Source organism: Brassica napus, chromosome C8, assembly GCF_020379485.1.
Source record: "Brassica napus cultivar Da-Ae chromosome C8, Da-Ae, whole genome shotgun sequence".
NCBI classification, from domain to species: Eukaryota; Viridiplantae; Streptophyta; class Magnoliopsida; order Brassicales; family Brassicaceae; genus Brassica; species Brassica napus.
In genome coordinates this window covers 32,662,732-32,681,066 of record NC_063451.1, presented here as the reverse complement: position 1 = coordinate 32,681,066, position 18,335 = coordinate 32,662,732, and the positions used below count along the sequence as shown (strand labels likewise).

At 33.8% G+C, this 18,335-nt stretch overlaps 2 protein-coding genes across 2 annotated transcripts; both read left to right on the top strand.

Annotated features, from left to right (window-relative positions):
• The first annotated feature begins 8,737 nt into the window (after positions 1-8,737).
• LOC106430812 (nuclear transcription factor Y subunit C-1) lies at positions 8,738-10,066 on the top strand. The gene is made up of 2 exons (XM_013871612.3): positions 8,738-9,631; positions 9,746-10,066. The coding sequence occupies exons 1-2, from the start codon at positions 8,970-8,972 to the stop codon at positions 9,747-9,749; spliced, it is 666 nt and encodes a 221-aa protein (XP_013727066.2). The 5' UTR covers positions 8,738-8,969; the 3' UTR covers positions 9,750-10,066.
• Positions 10,067-11,879: 1,813 nt separating this feature from the next.
• LOC111213824 (protein transport protein Sec61 subunit gamma-3) lies at positions 11,880-13,124 on the top strand. Its single transcript, XM_022715660.2, has 3 exons — positions 11,880-12,141; positions 12,241-12,376; positions 12,944-13,124. Exons 1-2 carry the CDS (start codon positions 12,048-12,050, stop codon positions 12,354-12,356), a joined length of 210 nt encoding a protein of 69 aa, XP_022571381.1. The 5' UTR covers positions 11,880-12,047; the 3' UTR covers positions 12,357-12,376; positions 12,944-13,124.
• Positions 13,125-18,335: the final 5,211 nt, after the last annotated feature.

Below are 18,335 nucleotides of genomic sequence, written 5' to 3'. Positions count from 1 at the left end.
TTGTTCAGACTGAAAATTGATGAGAAATTTTCTAACTCTTTTTTTTTATTAATGCTCAAACTAAATTAAGAAATAAACTCCATAACATTTTTGATTATAAATTAGTTAATTTTCTCATTTGAAAAATATACGCAAGAAATAATAATCTCTACATATTATTCTTTCTTATTTTTTTCTCTCTTTGTTTGTTTTTGTAATCTTGAGATTACAACACAAGAAAAAAGTTCATTAGCTTCTACTATAAATGATGCAGAATAGTTGAAATGTGGTTGTATCATGTGATTCTTGATTGCATCAAATCATCATTCTTCGTTCATATATAATTGGTATCATTATCAATTGTTGTTTCTTAGTTCTGTTCAATATCAAAATATTTTTCATTTTTGTCATTTTTTAAAAAGCATGGTCCTGTAATTCTGTTCAATATCAATATATCTTTCATTTAATCATTTTGTCATTTTGTAAAAGGCATGGTCCTATAATTAAGTTGGTATGTTCTCACCACGTTGGTCTACAAATTGATGCAAAAGTGTTGTAGGGGTTCGAACAAAAAAAAGTGTTGCAGAGTTATAATTTTGTTTTAACATGCAATTACACCACAAAAAATGCATTGGTTTCCGGATATTTTGATCGATACATTGCAAATGGGTGTGCAACATTCTTCAATTGCCGAGAGTTGCATCCAACTTAGCAAATGATCAAACAGATCATGTGCAGATCAAGACTTCGAATGATATGTAGATCAAAAAAGTGAAGATCAAAGAAAAAATGCATATCAAACAGAACAAATGCAGATCATGCTGATTATGCAGAACAAATTAAATACAAATCTAACTGGTTAAACTAATTTACGAATTAATATATTTAACTAAATTTTAAAATAATTTTGTAAGCTAAATATCTAAAACAAACATACAAATTATTATCAATACTTTTGTTATTTTAATAAATAAAAGGAAAATTTGAACATTATATAAAAGGTAAATACAATTACAACATACAATAAAAATTGAAAAAAATAATTTTGTTTTCCCATAATGGATTTGTAATAATTTCTCTAATGTAAAGAATATGTTAATTGAATATATATATATATATATGCGTTTATAAAAAAAATATAAAGCAATATATATCATGTTATACATTTTTATTAAAAAAAATAATCTTAAAATTATATATAAAAACGAAACAAAAACAAAACAAAAACTTGATACTCAAGGTTTTTGAATTTGTGAAAATTCAAGATGAAAGAGTGTATAATACTAGTTAAAAACATAAATTGACTTTTGAATTGTTTTTAATGAATGTAGATATGTGAGACAACTTTAAAATATAGAAACTAATTATACAAAAGATAAAAAACTGCATATATTTTAATATATATAAAAGAACGAAAATATATATTTACTATTTCATTGTCTAAAAATATAAATTGGTTATAAATATATTTTAATGTATATGATGACTATTAATTATAGGCATGAATTTAATAAACTAAATATTAATTAACTAAGATATAAAAAAAGCATGTATGTTTACTGATATATTTGTAGAGAATTAGTAATTTTCTACTAGTATTAATGAAGAGGGTTCTTAATTTATAAACATAATTATATTATTAAAAAGGAAAATGGAAGCACATTGGCCCTCAGCCCATCGTCACACACTGTTCCCCTTCTACCTGCAGGACAAACCAAATTGCACAGAAAAAAAGTTATGCATGCAGTTTTTATATATTTTATTATTAATCTTTAGTTCTGCATTTTCATAGTTGAATAGATAGCATTTGCAGTCCCTTCTGTATATCAACTTATCTTGCATTTCTCCTGCAATAGTTATGCCTTGCATTCAAATCCTTCATATAGAACTAGAACAAGTGCAGATCACACGGATCATACATGAGAAATGCATATTAAGCGTATCATGTAATTTATTATAATTATGAATGGCAAAAGCAGTTCAAAAATACAGATCATGTATTTATATAATTAAAATTACACTAAAATATGAACGAAAAATTCTCTACCAGCGGATGTAGAATCTTTGAAATGGTAATTGCTCATGAAAATTGTTTGATCGTATAACTCAATAAATACTCGTTCTCGGTTATGAGTCTATTTAAAATTGTCTCTCCTCTATAGATTTACAAAATTTTCAATCATTTTACTTATATAAAACTATTTGAAAACATAAAAAATTATTAACTAACTATCTTTACCGCCGTTTCTATATGAAGATTTATATTTTTTTCATCAAAAAATTATCATCGAAAAAAGTTGTATTTTATCGGCGATTAAACGTAATACCTACAAATTTAAAATGACGCAAATAATATATAAGGTAAGAACTACATCTATAAAAATTAGTTTTACTATTTTAGTTGATTAATTCAAAATCGTACCAATTTCTAAATGATTATTAAAATCTATTTTATTAATAATTATTGTATATTTTTTTCTAAATAAGTATTCTCATATATATATATATATATATATTAAATACAAACAAATAAAGACGAGGAATGGATCCTTTTTATCAGTTGACTAGTATTATTGCCCATACTATGCATGGAAACATTTTATTTTTAATATAAAATATAATACAAAAAAGTTGCTTTAAAATATATGAGTATTGTAAATATATGCGTTTTGTTAATAAAACATATAAGTGTTTCTTATATGATTGTTTTAGTATATATTTTTTTATCAAATATGATTAAACAGTAAATATATATATATATATTAAAAATGTACACATTTGAAAAAACATGTAAATAATTTCACAATAAAATCAACAAACATCATGCAATAAAAAAAAAGAGAACACCAGTTACCAGTATACTAATTACTGTTCTTTGTTACCAACAAACATTTATCTTCTCTATAAAATTTTGTCAAAACGTAACAAAAGAATACCGAAGTGAGATCAAATAAAAGTTAATAGTTTCATATATAAATGCTTATTAAATCAATCCACATCCATGCAATATAAAAATATATTAAATAATTTTTAATTAATTTTAATTTAAAAAATCATCTTTTTTGTCAAAAAAAAAATCTTTGAACAAAAGTGGAGTAATCTACGGAGCATGCAGTTGAACTACCTTTTAACAGAAAAAGACAAAAGAAAAAAATATAAATGCAGTTCTCATGTCTTGCTGTTTAAAATTTTTAAAATACATGATTGACAAAAAATTACACAGAAAAAACTGGTATAGATAACATGCTTTTATCCTGTCTCCTCATTCACACACTATAACAATGCCCTTGGTTAATTTTTTTGGGAAAATTGTTTTTTTAGGACAAAAAATGGTAATTATGTCTCATTAGACTAATCTCATATACTTTATGTCTTATTAGGCTAATTATTTTTAAAATGACAATAATGCCTCTTAATTTCAATTATAAATTCAAAATTACAATTAACAAAACATTTGTTAAATATTAAAATATAATAAATAATTAGAGTAATTAAAATAAAAAAAACATTAAAAATTCTCAAATAAAAAAAACCTAAACCTACACTTTATGCCCCATGATTTTTTTTATTTTTATTTTTTTTTCTGAATTTTTTTTTTCATATATGGAAACTGAATATTTTCAAAACGATTTTTTAATTTTATTTTTTTCTGAAAATAGTTTTTTCATATATGGAAACTGAATATTTTCAAAACGATTTTTTATTTTGATTTTTTTTTCTGAAAAATCTTTTTTTCATATATGGAAAATAAATATTTTCAAATATTTTATTCCCATATTTTTCGGAACTGATTATTTTTATCCGTAGAATACAGTAAATCTGTAGAACTTTGTTTCTACAGGTTTTTAGATTTATAGTAATGTGTAGAATTCGATTTCTACAGGTTTTAGATTTACAATAAATCCGTAGAACTCATTTTCTACAGGTTTTTAGATTTATATTAATGTGTAGATTTTGATTTCTACATGTTTTAGATTTATAGTAATCTGTAAATTCCGATTACTACAGATTTTAGAGCGATATGTTAAGCGCGAAATGTGTATTCTAAATATTTTTAGAGTACTATTATTTACGTAGATTATGTATTCTAAACATAGTAGATTCAATGAAAAAAAATGGATTTCTTTTTTCTACTTCGTAGAATGCCTATTCTACTTTATGTAGAACATAATTTGAAATTATGATTTAAACATTTTTAAAATTGAAAAAAAAATACCACTAAGTTTATAGGAGATTTACCAAAAAATGACTCAAAACTTGATTTTGATTGCAAAAGTATACCCAAACTTGAATCAAATGCAAAAGTAACTCAAAAACCTTGTGAAATTACAGCTAGCCCCTTGTGACCAAACAAAAAAAAAACAGAACTTATTTTTACGAATATAGCCCCGCTAAGTCTTCTGAGATTTTGTTAAGTCTTCTGGACGACGTCCACGGAAGTCGTCTGGTATAGTTAATCTTAAAAATAATTTATAAATTTTGTAAAAAATATTTTGATAAGCGAAAAATCAAAATCATGTAATTATAAACAATATTAAGTGATATAAATTAAGATATAATAAAATTGAATTGTTTTCAACATAGATGAGTGAAAGTAGTGAATCATGATATTCTTTGGTCTAGGATTTGGCAACATATGTTGTAATATTGTATGTATTCTTAGGGTTAGATTTTGGAAAGCTTAAATGTTTTTTTGAAAAATTAAATTTTTACCTACATGTGATTATTTCTGTGTATAGTAAACACTTTTTAAGTTAAATTTATTTTATGAAGTGTTTATTTAGTTAATTTAGTTTAGGGGTTATGTTTAGAGTCTAGACGACTAACATGTAAGTCGTCTGGCGATCAGAAGACTTCTCTGAAAGTCTTCTAACTTCCGCTAAAAATATTTTAGTTTCCTGCTAAAAATATTGAAGTCTTCTAGTAAGTCGTCTAGTAAGTCTTTTGATCGAAAATATTTAACCTTATTGGAATTTTTGTCTCCATATATAAAAGAAAATTTACACATTCTCTCTGCTCCTCTCAAATGGCTGTAGCAAAAATGGTATGTTCCTCATTCTAAAACTCTCCAACATCTCTCTAATCTCTTTGAACTTGTAAACACCAAACTTTATTGTTTTTGTCTCATGTCTTTCTCACTAGTTTATCTTGTTTTGTAGGTTTTTCACATATGGTTCTCATCTTCTACTCATTTAAAGGTAGATTTATTAATTTTAGATATGTATTTTTGTGTCTTCTATAAAGGTAGATCTATCTAATCTTCCACTCATTTTCTTTGTTTTTAAGTCATTTGAACGTTTTTGGAGATGCAGGTTTTTCATATCTGGATTTGGTTATGCAGGTTTTTCAGATCTGGAAGACTTCTGAGCTAGAAGACTTCCAGAAGACTTACAGGAAGTCTTCCGGACGACTTCCTGGAAGTCTTCTGACGGAGTCTTCTCATATGTCTCCCTTTCATAATAGATCTGAGCGTTTTGGTAAGTTTTTGTGTCTGATTTTTCTTCATTTGGTAACCTCCTGTTGCATAAAGTTCATACATTTTTCACAAACTAAAACTCTCCAAACCCACTTTAATCTCTTTGACTTGAAAATACTAAACTTTATATGAATTTTTCATTTTTGTCTCATGTCTTTCTCACCAATCTATCTTTTTGTTGCATGTTATTAATCAGATGGTTCTCATCTTCCACTTGGATATGTACTTTGTGTATTCTATAAAAGTATGCCTATCTAATTTTCCACTTATTTTCTCTATTTTTAAGCCATTTGAACGTTTTTTGATATGATATGCAGGTTTTTCAGATCTGGGTTTAATTTACATGTTTTTTCAGATCTGGATCAGACTTTAGATGACCTATGGGAAGTCTTCTAAAATATAATGCGCTAGAAGACTTCCAAGAAGTCTTCCAGACGACTTCCAAGAAGTCTTCTGACGAGGTCTTCTTGCATATCAAGTGGAGTCTAAGCTTGTCTTTGTAGAGAAATGATTTATAATAGTTTTGTTTGTGGTATGTTTTGTGATTTGCATGTGTACTCCTTTAGTTGTGACTTTTTTTGTAAATTTGAAAAGATATTAATGAAAAAGTTTGGTAAATATGTTCATTTTTCACAATATTATCTTGCAAAAATTACTTGACAAAATTGAAATTATTGATACAACTTCAATAGCAAAACACAATAACACAAAAAGTTAATCAAATTTATTACAATTAAGGGAGAAGAATTCTCAAGAAAACTTAGTCAAACTCACAAAAGATAAAAACATTACATAAGTTCAAAGCTAGAACACTTTCATTAGATACATAAATAAAAAGTATATCTTATGATCTAAGAAGACACATTAAACCATGTTACTTGATATTCTTGAAGTTACTTAACACTTTTGAAAATTAAATAAACATATCTTAAAGTTACTTAACAAATTTACAAAAACTAACGTAGAAGACTTCCACAGAAGTCTTCTCAATTAGTTAGAAACTTTACTAAGCATGAATGTTGGTAACCTTGTAAATATCACCAATGAAGTTATAAATTTCATTCAGCAGCCCCAATATTGACTAATATACATGAATTAACAAAAAAAATTAAAAAGCCTTTATACTTTTAGAGAAAATGAAAGTTTATTAAACATTGACGTAGGCGACTTCCACGGAGGTCGTCTAGTAGACTTCTATGAAGTCGTCCATATAGGTTAGTTTTGCAATTGATTTTTAACCTAGACGGCTTACATGGAAGTCGTCCATCTTTGTTTGTTAAAAAAAGGGTTAGTTTTGCATTTGACCGGATTGTGTCAGAAATTTGACTTTTTCTGGACGACTTACACGTAAGTCGTCTAGTAGATATTAAAAAATCAATATTTTGTTATACCTAGACGTCTCAGGTTAGTTTTGCAATTGAAAAACAAAACAAAAAAATTCTTTTTTTCTACACGATTTACACGGAAGTCGTCCGTCCGATGACTTACATGGAAATTGTCCAAGATAAGCAAGGTTTGACCATAATCTCAGAATAAAATCATAGACGACTTCAATGTATCGTCGGACGGACGACTTCCGTGTAAGTCGTCTAGAAAAAAATAATTTTTGTTGTTTTATTTTTCAATTGCAAAACTAACCTGAGACGACTTCCGTGTAAGTCGTCCAGGAAAAGTCAAATTTCTGACACAATCCGGTCAAATGCACAACTAACATGTTTACCCTAGACAACTTACATGGAAGTCGTCTCGAATTTTTCATTTAACAAACAAAGATAGACGACTTCCATGTAAGTCGTCTATAAAAACACATTTAAAAGTCAATTGCATAACTAACCTCTGCATTGACCAGAAGACTTCAATGTAAGTCGTTTACAGCCAGGCGAACAGATCTGAGAAAAAGCTGATTTCATAGTTTCAACGATTTAGATAACTTGTTTAGCACACATAAGTCTTCTCCAAGCACCCAAAATCTCAAACAAAAGTGACACACCAAGAATCGTAAGTTTCAATGGCTCTATGAACCATTTAAAATTTAGAATCAAAATCTTGAGTTTTTTTGGATGAATATGGAGAGAAAGTGAAAGAGATGTTGTTTTTAGTTCATAAGAATTGAGAAAGAAAGAGTGTAAATCGATTTTTAGGTGCATTAAGAGCTTCAAATTGGTTGTTCATGGTGGTTGGTGTATTGATTGCAATGATAATATTGTGAATACTTGAGGAAGATGAAGGTGATCGAGTAAAATATGCATTTTCAAAAAAAAAAAAAATTGATGGCATTTTCTTGAATAATCTGAACTTTGGGGATGAAAGAGGCAAGTCAAAGTTCCAAAAAAAACATGGATTAATTTTGTGTTTGACTTCAAGTTTTGAGTCATATTTGCAAAAATTCCAAGTTTATATTGGTATTTCATTAGTAGTTATTATTTTCCAATTTTTTTTAGTTTATAAAACTTTTCATTTGATTTATTTTCGAAAATACTAAAGAGCGTTAGAAGTAAAAGTGTTACAAAATAAAAATTAGCCTAATTGGACATAATTATCATTTTTTTTTGTCTAAAAACAATTTTACCAATTTTTTTATTATTATTTCCCAATCAAGAGTTCCGATCGACCGGAAAGGTACATGCATGAGTATGTACGAAGTGGAAATTTTCACTGATGTTTTTCTATCCTTCTACTTTTCCTATTTGAAACATAATTAAACAAGGTTAGGTGTTTTTATTTCCTTCTTTTCCTAACACATAACTAGATAAGGCTAAAAGTGAAAACAAAAACAGATAAGGTTAGTTGTATTTTACTAAACTAGTAATTAGGAAATTATCATGAGATTTTTATTTCCTATTTTAAAGGATAACTACTCAAGGTTAATTGAAATTTTCTTTATTTTTTCTAGCATAACTAGATAAGGGTAAAGTGAAATTAAAAATAGCTAGATAAGGTTGGTTATATTATACTAAACTAAAAATTAGGAAATGCTCATAATATATATGATAATCATTCTTAATGTCTCTCTCATACAAACACTATAATTTAGACTACTTTAATCCATTTTGATTATCAATTTGATTTTTGTTTTATTCAAATATGTTCAAAGCAGCTTTACCAAAGCTAACTTTTGCATAAAAAATTATCTTAATTATAAAAATTATTGTACTATTATTATCAAAATATTAGAGAAATTTGTTAGCTACTAAAATGTCTTTTGTTGACCTTCTTATGATTTGATACAAAAGTATTTTATGTGTCATAAATTATCATGACTACATGGGAGATTCTTGGCCTCTCTTTAGTTATTTTTTGTTTGGAACAATTTATGTGTATTACAAGGGGAATTGTTTATTATTATTGTAATAAAAAAATGTCTTAAAAAAAAGGGGTAAAAAATCAGCCACATCGCTCTCCACCTTATCCACTTCTGCCCCAATCCATTTGGCAGAAAAACTTCGTCACACTCCCTTTGATCCAATCATCCAATCCTAAACCCCAAATCCACGCCGACCATTCTCAAGACCCAATGGACAACAACAACCAGCAATCATCTCCTTCCGCCGCGGGAATCCCTCCTCCTGTATCCGCCGTCGGAGGAGCTTCTTACCACCACCTTCTCCAGCAGCAGCAACAACAGCTCCAAATGTTCTGGTCCTACCAACGCCAAGAGATCGAGCAAGTAAACGATTTCAAAAACCATCAGCTCCCTCTCGCTCGTATCAAAAAGATCATGAAAGCCGACGAGGATGTGCGTATGATCTCCGCCGAAGCTCCGATCCTCTTCGCCAAAGCCTGCGAGCTCTTCATCCTCGAGCTCACCATCCGTTCTTGGCTTCACGCCGAGGAAAACAAACGCCGCACGCTTCAGAAAAACGACATCGCCGCCGCTATTACAAGGACAGATATCTTCGACTTCCTAGTCGATATCGTTCCTAGAGAAGAGATCAAGGAAGAGCCGGGGATCGGCGGGATGATGCCTCCCGCCGTGAGCGGCGTGCCGTACTATTATCCGCCGATGGGTGGTCCCGGAGGGATGATGATTGGAAGACCGGCTATGGATCCGAGTGGCGTCTATGTCCAGCCTCCGTCTCAGGCGTGGCAGAGCGTTTGGCAAACGTCCGCCACCGGCGACGATGTTTCTTACGGCAGTGGGGGAAGCAGCGGTCAAGGGAATCTTGACGGCCAAGTGTAAGTTTCATTCATGTCATCACATCTTTGTGCAATGTAGATGATTCCTTGTTCATCACTTCTTTGGATATTAAATCACCCTACATTTCAATGTCTTTTGTATCATGTTTTCAGTTGAGCTCAGAGTTACTCCAAATGAAAGCATGTTTTACTTGCTGTTGAAGACAGCAAATATTAGTCGACTCTGCCTTGGATGTTTAAAAGGAGCTATTGTCTATCTGTTAACTTGTAAGGTTATTGTAGCAAAACCATCATTTCTGCGACTATGCCTTTACTCTCTATATACATCTAATGTGCAGTTTCTAATTTTTTGCTTTTTCTATTATTTTACCTAGCTCTCCTCGTTTCACATTTTCAGAGATTTGAGTGCTTGTAAACCAATAGCAAAACCAAACTGTGTAAATGTGGATCTGTATATAATAAGCTTGTGACATAGATGTAGCTAGTTGAGATGACAATGGAGTTAATTGTTTTAGTTGACGATTAGTATTTTTGATATGGACAGCAGCTTATTACAAAGCATGTTATAACGTTTGTTTCATATTCTCAAAGATTTTGATTTTTGTAGGCTAATAATAACCCTCTGACAAATATTGATCTTTTCTGTAACCATAACTTTTACAGCTTATTACAAAGCATGTTATAACGTTTGATGCACCTTAGGATAAAGCTTTCTGTCATAGCAATAGAGTCGTAAACCAGGTACACCTTCCCTGAATGCATATACAGTTACCTCTCTCTAGAGCTTAGCTGCCAATCCTCTTTTGTGATTTCACCAATTCTAGTGTATCTATTAATCAATCAGTCATATGTCCATTGCAGCGCGTTCGTTTTTAACGGCTGGTCTCGGATTCGATTCCTTTCAGATACAATTTTTAGAAAAATTTCAAAACGACGTTGTTCCTACTTAACGGAAATTAGAGACGGTGATTAACTCCATCTTAATCAATCTGTTATCCTAGTTAACGTCATCTTTAATTTGGTTTAATTAAAATTAAGTTGAGGTTTAAAGTGACTATTCAAACTAAGTTGGTGGTTTAAATGGTTCAAAGAAAAAAATTATGTGTTTTTTTCAACCAAATTTGAAAGTTCGTCATTTAAATGACAACTTTCCGTTAATCAATCAGTCATGAGTTGATTACACTAAGAAACACTTTTTGACTTTCTATTACACCTATATACACTTTTTACATGTGACACACTTTGTTGTGGGCCAGCGACAGACTGTTAACAATTTTGCCCTTAATGAAAACGACACTTGTGGATGAGTAATTTGTGGACGAGTGATTTGTGGACGAGTGATGCGTGGTTGGGTGATTTGTGGACGTGTGATGTGTGGATGAGTAATGTGTGGACATGTGATGTTAATGTGTTTATAGTAGATAACGTGGACAAAATCTATGTTTTGATTCCATAAAACTATACAACAATATGTGGATATGGACTCATGTTACTAAAATTATACCATAAAACGTGGACACGGACTCTGTTATCTCCAACACAAGCAATTGGCTTCTTCAGCCCAATTGATAAATTATCTGCAATTAAACTTCAATCAATATGAGAAAAAGATGACATTGTGAGTATGAGCTGAGAGAAAAATCGAAGAATCGTTTATCTTCTGTCGGAGAGTAATAGATCTTGCATGTCAGAGATTTTCGATCTAAGGAATTTGCGTTTTGTCATGATGTGGATGAATGTAAATTTGATTAGAGTTGAATTTAGATCCCGAAATGATGAATGGAATCGAAGGAATATTGTCCATGTCCACAACTAGTTTATAATTCTGTTAAGATGTCCATGTACACAGGTAATTTATAATTCTGTTATCCACGTTTTGGTGTCCACGTCCACATTTAGTTTTGTTTACACATTAATATATATAATATATATATATATGAAAATAGATCTTAAAAGATAGGTAATTTTATATATAGTTTATTATGACAATTATTTTTGTTTAATATATTTTAGAATTTGAGATAAAAGTAAATAAAAACATAAGTAGAATAAAAAAAATAATAAAATGAAATAAGAAGATGAGATAATTTTTCTTTAGTTTAGGGTCATAAGAATCTTTTTGACCAAAGAAAATGCATTTCAAGTGATAAGTGTCTTGTATTGTAATTTGAATGTAAAAAAAGTATCTAAATGTAAAAAATTCAAAATAGATATAGTCTGGTTGTTGTATTTTGTCCGGCACTACTAGCGAAGACAAAATACAAAGACTAATGATAAGAAACCAAACCGGAGTCTTTGTGTTCAGACCGAAATCAAGTCTGAATTGGAAGAGGAAGCAAAGTCAACGACACCAAGAATTATAATTATTATTAGTGGTAGAAAGTAAGAATGTCAAAATAAAACCCCTCATTTACCTCTTCTGAAACCCTAATTTTCCAATTCGATCTGAGAAGCTATGGACGCTATTGATTCCGCCATCGATCCACTCAGAGATTTCGCTAAAAGCAGCGCCCGTCTCGTCCAGCGCTGTCACAAACCCGACCGCAAGGGTACGCCCATTTTCAATTTTTCTTTTTTATCTTTCAGAAATTTGTTACGATTCTTGAGGTTCATTTTGGATCTGGAGATCATTTTTGATTTGTCTCCAGAATTCACGATGGTGGCTGTGCGTACGGCGATAGGATTTGTGGTGATGGGATTCGTAGGGTTCTTCGTGAAGCTCGTATTCATCCCAATCAACAACATCATCGTTGGATCTTCTTAGGCTAATACTCTTTTTACCAGGTTTTACACTTATCTTCCACCTCTGATGATTTTGGCGACATAGTTATAATAACAAGTCAATATGGCAAATGGATTTCGCATTATATCTGCATATATACGGGTTATGTTTCTTGCATTGAATCAATGGTTCTGCTCATTGCTCCTTGACTAGACCACAGGGATTTGTAATTATATTGGCGGACCGAAGTTGCTGTTATAATATGATAATTTAGGATGAATTTTCAGCTGGTTTCTTGCCTAGGTTTAAAAACCTTTGCTTCATCTACATTGTTTTACCAGATTCGCTACGCTCGTGTCTCATTGTATATTTTCCCTTTATTTATCCCATGCTGAGTTTTTATTTGTTCTAAATCTGTTCTCTGCGGTTTGTCATGGAGTCTTTGTATCATCTTGATTTGAGTTTATTGTTCATGAGGGTTGCCTTGTAGTCTTTCTTTACCCTGCGTATCTTTAATTGTATTTTTTTCCTACTACCCTTTGATTGTTTATTTGAAGCAAGATATCATGATAATGAAAAGCTCATATGTGTAAGTATCTCTAATTGAAACTAAGCTGTTATTTTTGCAGGCTATGCGCCAAGGAGTAGGAAGGAAAGAGACTCCAAAACCTGTTGTGAAACCTTGTATTCTGTTTTTTTTCTAGGTTACATTTTCTCCCTTGTGGCCTAATTTTCTACACTTGTTTGAATTTTCTTGTTTCTTTTGATCTTTTCTTGCTATTGCCTAAACTTACAGAGATTTTACTTCTTTTTTTTTTTGTATACCAAAAAAGTATAGTCCTCAAGAACTAGGCTTTAAACACGAAATCCGAAATAAAACCAACCCAAGCCATCATATTATTGTGATATTCGTGATGCAGCATATATTTAGATCTCATAATGAAAGGGATAAGAGAACTAATTATAAATTCCTCTCATCCAGAAATTCTACAATTAGTGGCTCAAATTGCGAAGTATATTTTCTCTCAAATCTATAAATAAAAACCGAACCTGAATTACAAGGGCATTTTCGTCATCACAAAATAATTTTTTCACTAAGTCTCATTTTTGAAAACAATTTGGATTTTTTCTATGTGGATTCCTTCTTTGTTCTCCTCAAAGCTTACGTACTATGTCGGCGGCAACAATAACATCTTCTTTGATCTTTTTCTCAGCAAAACCATCTCATCACTCATTCTCAAAATCTTCACTATCCATTTACAAAATCTCCCTTCCCTTCTCCTTAAAGTCCCACAAACCCTCCTGCCATCGCTGCCGTCCTCTCTCCTGCACCACCGTTCTCAACTCACACATCAACATCGCAAATTCCTCTCATGAAAAACCCATCAAGAATACAACTTTCATCTCTCGATATGCTCCTAACGAGCCCCACAAGAGAGCCGACATCTTCATCGAAGCCCTCAAGCACCAAGGCGTCGAAACAGTCTTCGCTTACCCAGGAGGCACATTCATGGAGATCCACCAAGCCCTAACACGTTCCTCCACGATCTGCAACGTCCTTCCTCGTCACGAACAAGGAGGTGTCTTCGCCTCCTAGGGTTTTACTCGCTCCTCTGGTAAACCCGAAATCTGCATCGCCACTTTCGGTCCATGTGCCACCAATCTCGTCAGCGGATTAGAGAACCCGATGCTTGACAGTGTCCCTCTCATCACGATCACTGGACAGGTCCCTCGCGGGATGATTGGTGCATACGCTTTTCAAGAGACTCCCATCGTTGAGGTAACAAGGTCTATTACGAAACATAGTCTATGATATACCTCAGATCGTTCAAGAAGCTTTCTTTCTACCTACTTCGGGTCGACCCGGATATTCAGCAGAAGCTTGTGATACCTAACTAGGAAGAGTCTATGCGGTTGCCTGGTTACATGTCTAGAATGCCTAAACCGCCGGAAGTTTCTCATTTAGAGCATATTGTTAGGTTGGTTTCCGAATCTAAAAAACCTGTCTTGTATGTTAGTGGTGGATGTTTGAATTCGAGTGAGTGTTAGACCCAATTACTCGCTTGATTAAAAATGGCCGAAGACCCATGCCCATTAATATTTGTTCACAATCGAACTCAACCGAGACTTTGGAAAAGACCATTAGCTAGGTCGCGTCCCGAGTTCAACGAGGAAAAAGTCAGCAAGAGATCTCGGAGGTTGAGAGATCCTCAGAACAGGAATGAAGATTAAAGGAGAGGAGGGGAGCAGAGAAGGACATATGAAACCCTAGAGACTCATACCCAACACATCAACCTCAAGCTCTCTTATTCTTATACTTTGTATTCAACTTTTATTTCTTCATAAGCTGTGTTCCAATCTCATTCTATCATTATATTCAATCAAACCTTATCAATAAAAGTCCATTTTAGTCAACCAGAATCTGATTACATCGTTGTGTTATGAGTATATCGTTGCCCACATTAATTCTTCCCTAATATTTACAAAAAAAAATCACTACCAAATACCAAGTGTAGGGGTTTTAGCATCCACATTTTGGCGCCGTATGTGGGAAAGAAAAACGAAAAACATCCTTTCTAAGAATCCAATCTAAGGCTCCTAAGTACGATCATGGATCCCACTCAAATCCCATCCGGTTCCACTGAGCAAAAAAAAAATCGACGTTGATTTCCCCTGATCAAAACTGAGAAATCAAACATTTCTGGTGGGCTCCGAGCATACCAGCCAGACCGCTAAAAGAAGAATTGATGGGTGAATCAAAACAAAACCCGCTAGAAAATGACACGCGACCACCGATGGCAAACGATCTGACACAAGATTAACAGTATTACGAACAACGATTAGATCTAACGGTGAACCACTTCGATCCAAAAGAGCGATCTCAAATGACAAACGCTCCAACTCAATAAACCTCATGACGACGCTCTCGTCGTCGAGTTAAAAATATGGGGAACCATATTCTCGAAGATTTTAATCGATACCAGGAGTGCGAGTAACATTCTCTCACAAGAAGCCTTCAAGGCAACAAGCTGTCTCGAACTCGTAGTTACTCGCGGAAAGACGCCATTCGTCAGTCTCGGCGGAAACACGATACAACCGCTAGGAACCATATCGCTGATCTTAGAAGCCTGCGATCTTGAACGCATGATCGAGTTTGCAATAACAAAACACTTTATTCCCATCGACGCTATACTAGAACGACCCTGGTTACACAAAATGAAGGCCGTCCCCTCGTTCTATCATCAGTATGTAAAGTTCATCTCTCCAACCGGCGAAAAGACCATCCCTGGAAGCCAGAAATCTTCACGAGCCTGTTACATGAATGGATTCCTAAAGACCCGTCCTCCAAAATCGAAGCGACCCCAAGAATGCGACCTCTCTATCCCGAGACTCGGGAAATAAACTCTCAAACGCCATAGCTTTGGACGATCGCTTCCCAAAAAATGCGGCAGCATCGGAAACCACCTTTCTCAAGAAGTAAAGAATGATCTACTGGCATTCCTAAAACGAAACATTCATACATTCTTATAGTCAGCAGAAGACATGCTAGGAATTGACATCGAGATCACCTCTCACGACATAAACATTGATCCAACATTTAATCCCATAAAAAAGAAATGTAGAAAGTTAGGACCTGAACGAGCCAAAGCCGTCAACGACGAAGTTGATAAACTCCAAAAAATTGGATCTATCTGAGAGGTACAATATCCAGATTGGCTCGCCAACCCAGTCGTGGTGAAAACGAAATATGGAAAATGGAGAGTATGCATCGATTTCACCTACCTCAATAAAGCTTGTCCGTAAGATATCTTCCCGCTCCCGCATAACGACTGACTAGTAGAAGCTACCGCGGGACACGAGCTACTTTCATTTATGGATGCTTTATCCAGTTATAATCAGATTCTTATGAACCCCAAAGACAAAGAAAAAAAGTTTCATCACTGAGCGTGGCACTTACTGAACATAATGCTCTCTAGACAACTTGGCAAAACGATGGAGGTTTATATAGATGAAATGCTAGTAAAGTCATCAAAAGCCAGCGATCACATCCTTCAACTTCAAGAATGTTTCTACATCCTTAACAAGTTCTGAATGAAGTTAAACCCGATGAAATGCACGTTCGGAGTGGCCTCAGGGGAATTCCTCAGATACCTCGTTACCAAGAGATGAATCAAAGCCAATCCAAAGCATATCGCAACACTAAATGATACACCCTCACCAAAATCAACACGAGAAGTCCAGCGGTTCACCGGAAAAATAGCAGCACTAAACCGCTTTATCTCGAGATCCACCGATAGATACTCCCATTCTACAAACTGCTAAAAGGAAACAAGAAATTCGAATGGAGAGAAAAATGTGATTCTGCTTTGATAGAGCTGAAGGCCTATATTAGTGAACCCTCAATACTCTCGAAACCACTCGAAGGTGAAACCTTGTATCTTTACATAGCAATCTCCGAGTGTGCAGTAAGCAGAGTGCTGATCCGCGAAGAAAATAGAAACCCATTTACTATGTAAGCATGTAACTGATCGACACTGAAACAATATATCATGTGATGGAGAAACCGGCGTTATTGGTCGTCACAGCTGCACGGAGACTGAGACGATATTTCCAATCCAATACCATTATCGTCATGACTTCCCAACCATTGCGAACCCTACTTCTCAGTCCCAGACAGTCGGGAATACTAGCAAAATGGGAAATAAAGCTTAGCGAATACATCGGATATAAGTCTCAGACTAGTTCGAAGGCGCATATGCTGACCGACTTCGTCATCGAACTCGTCCCACAAGACGTTCACCCAGTAACAAAGACCGAAAATAAAGGCTCCACATCGATGGAGCGTCCTCAAAACAAGGATCTGGAATTGGGATCCAGCTCGAATATCCATCCGGGAAAAATATCGAGCAATCATTTCGCCTACGCTTTAGTGCATCAAACAACAATGCATAATACAAATCCCTCACCGTAGGACTAAGCCTCACCCTAAGTATTGGCGTTCAAAAAATCAGCACCTTCAGCGATTCACATCTCGTCACAAGTCAATTCCATGGAGAATACAAAGCCAAACACGAGAGGATGGAGGCTTATCTCACGATACGACATGAAATTGCACAACAATTCGAAGAATTCGAGCTGACGAGAATCACTAGAGGAGAAAACACATCAGCGGACGCCATCGCCGCACTCGCTTCGGCTTCAAATCCTAGAATAATACCAGTCGAAGGGATAGAAAATCCCATCATAAGTCTTCCCCCCCCCCCAGGGGACATGATAGCCCAGCTATTAAGCTCTCCCCTCAATTCAAATTTATCACAACTCTGAGCATAGCTCGAAGAGCTGTTCGAGACCGCAAAGGTAGATAATCCGAGATTCTGCAATCACATACAATCCCAAACGATCTCGATATCGGCCATACCGATAATATAACAAGCCAAAGTAGTGATACAGAGGGCCTAGAAGACGGCGACGAAAATGAAAATACTCTCCGAATTGAGGAAGACAACCCCGTTGGCGAACAATCCGCCAAGGCCGGAACATTGTCGGCAGCCCGGACACCGCCGCTCAAAAATAACAACGACCACGAGGCCAGCTCCAAGCCTCATGTAAACTTCCAATAAAAGCTCGAAGCAAGACCTGACTTTAGAATCTCAATAATTAATTACATAAAGAACGGTGATTTCCCTCAAGAAAAATTGGAAGCTCGAGAACTTAAAGCTCCCAGTTCGCGTTACTGCATCATGGAGCACTACAAGAAAACACAACATTAACGACGGCGAAATTCGTAGTAAGTTCGTCGTAAAACAGGCTTAACGAGGAATTAGCGAGGAAACAAGTTTCGTCGTTATTTGTTCGTCGTAACACATATTTTCTCGCCAATTCATCGTAAAATAGCGAGAAACACAATTCTTCGTAAAGATGAAGAACTGTATTCGTCGTAAAAACTACGTAACCTTTCCACATAAGGAGGACGCTACATTTCCTCATAAATACCTCGAAAGTATTTTCTTGTAAATTACA

Bases quoted from the DNA above. Each gene is read 5' to 3' on its own strand.
- LOC106430812 (XM_013871612.3), top strand. From the start codon at position 8,970: ATGGACAACAACAACCAGCAATCATCTCCTTCCGCCGCGGGAATCCCT.
- LOC111213824 (XM_022715660.2), top strand. From the start codon at position 12,048: ATGGACGCTATTGATTCCGCCATCGATCCACTCAGAGATTTCGCTAAA. The intron at 12,142-12,240 runs GTACGCCCATTT...ATTTGTCTCCAG, and splicing joins TCACAAACCCGACCGCAAGG to AATTCACGATGGTGGCTGTG.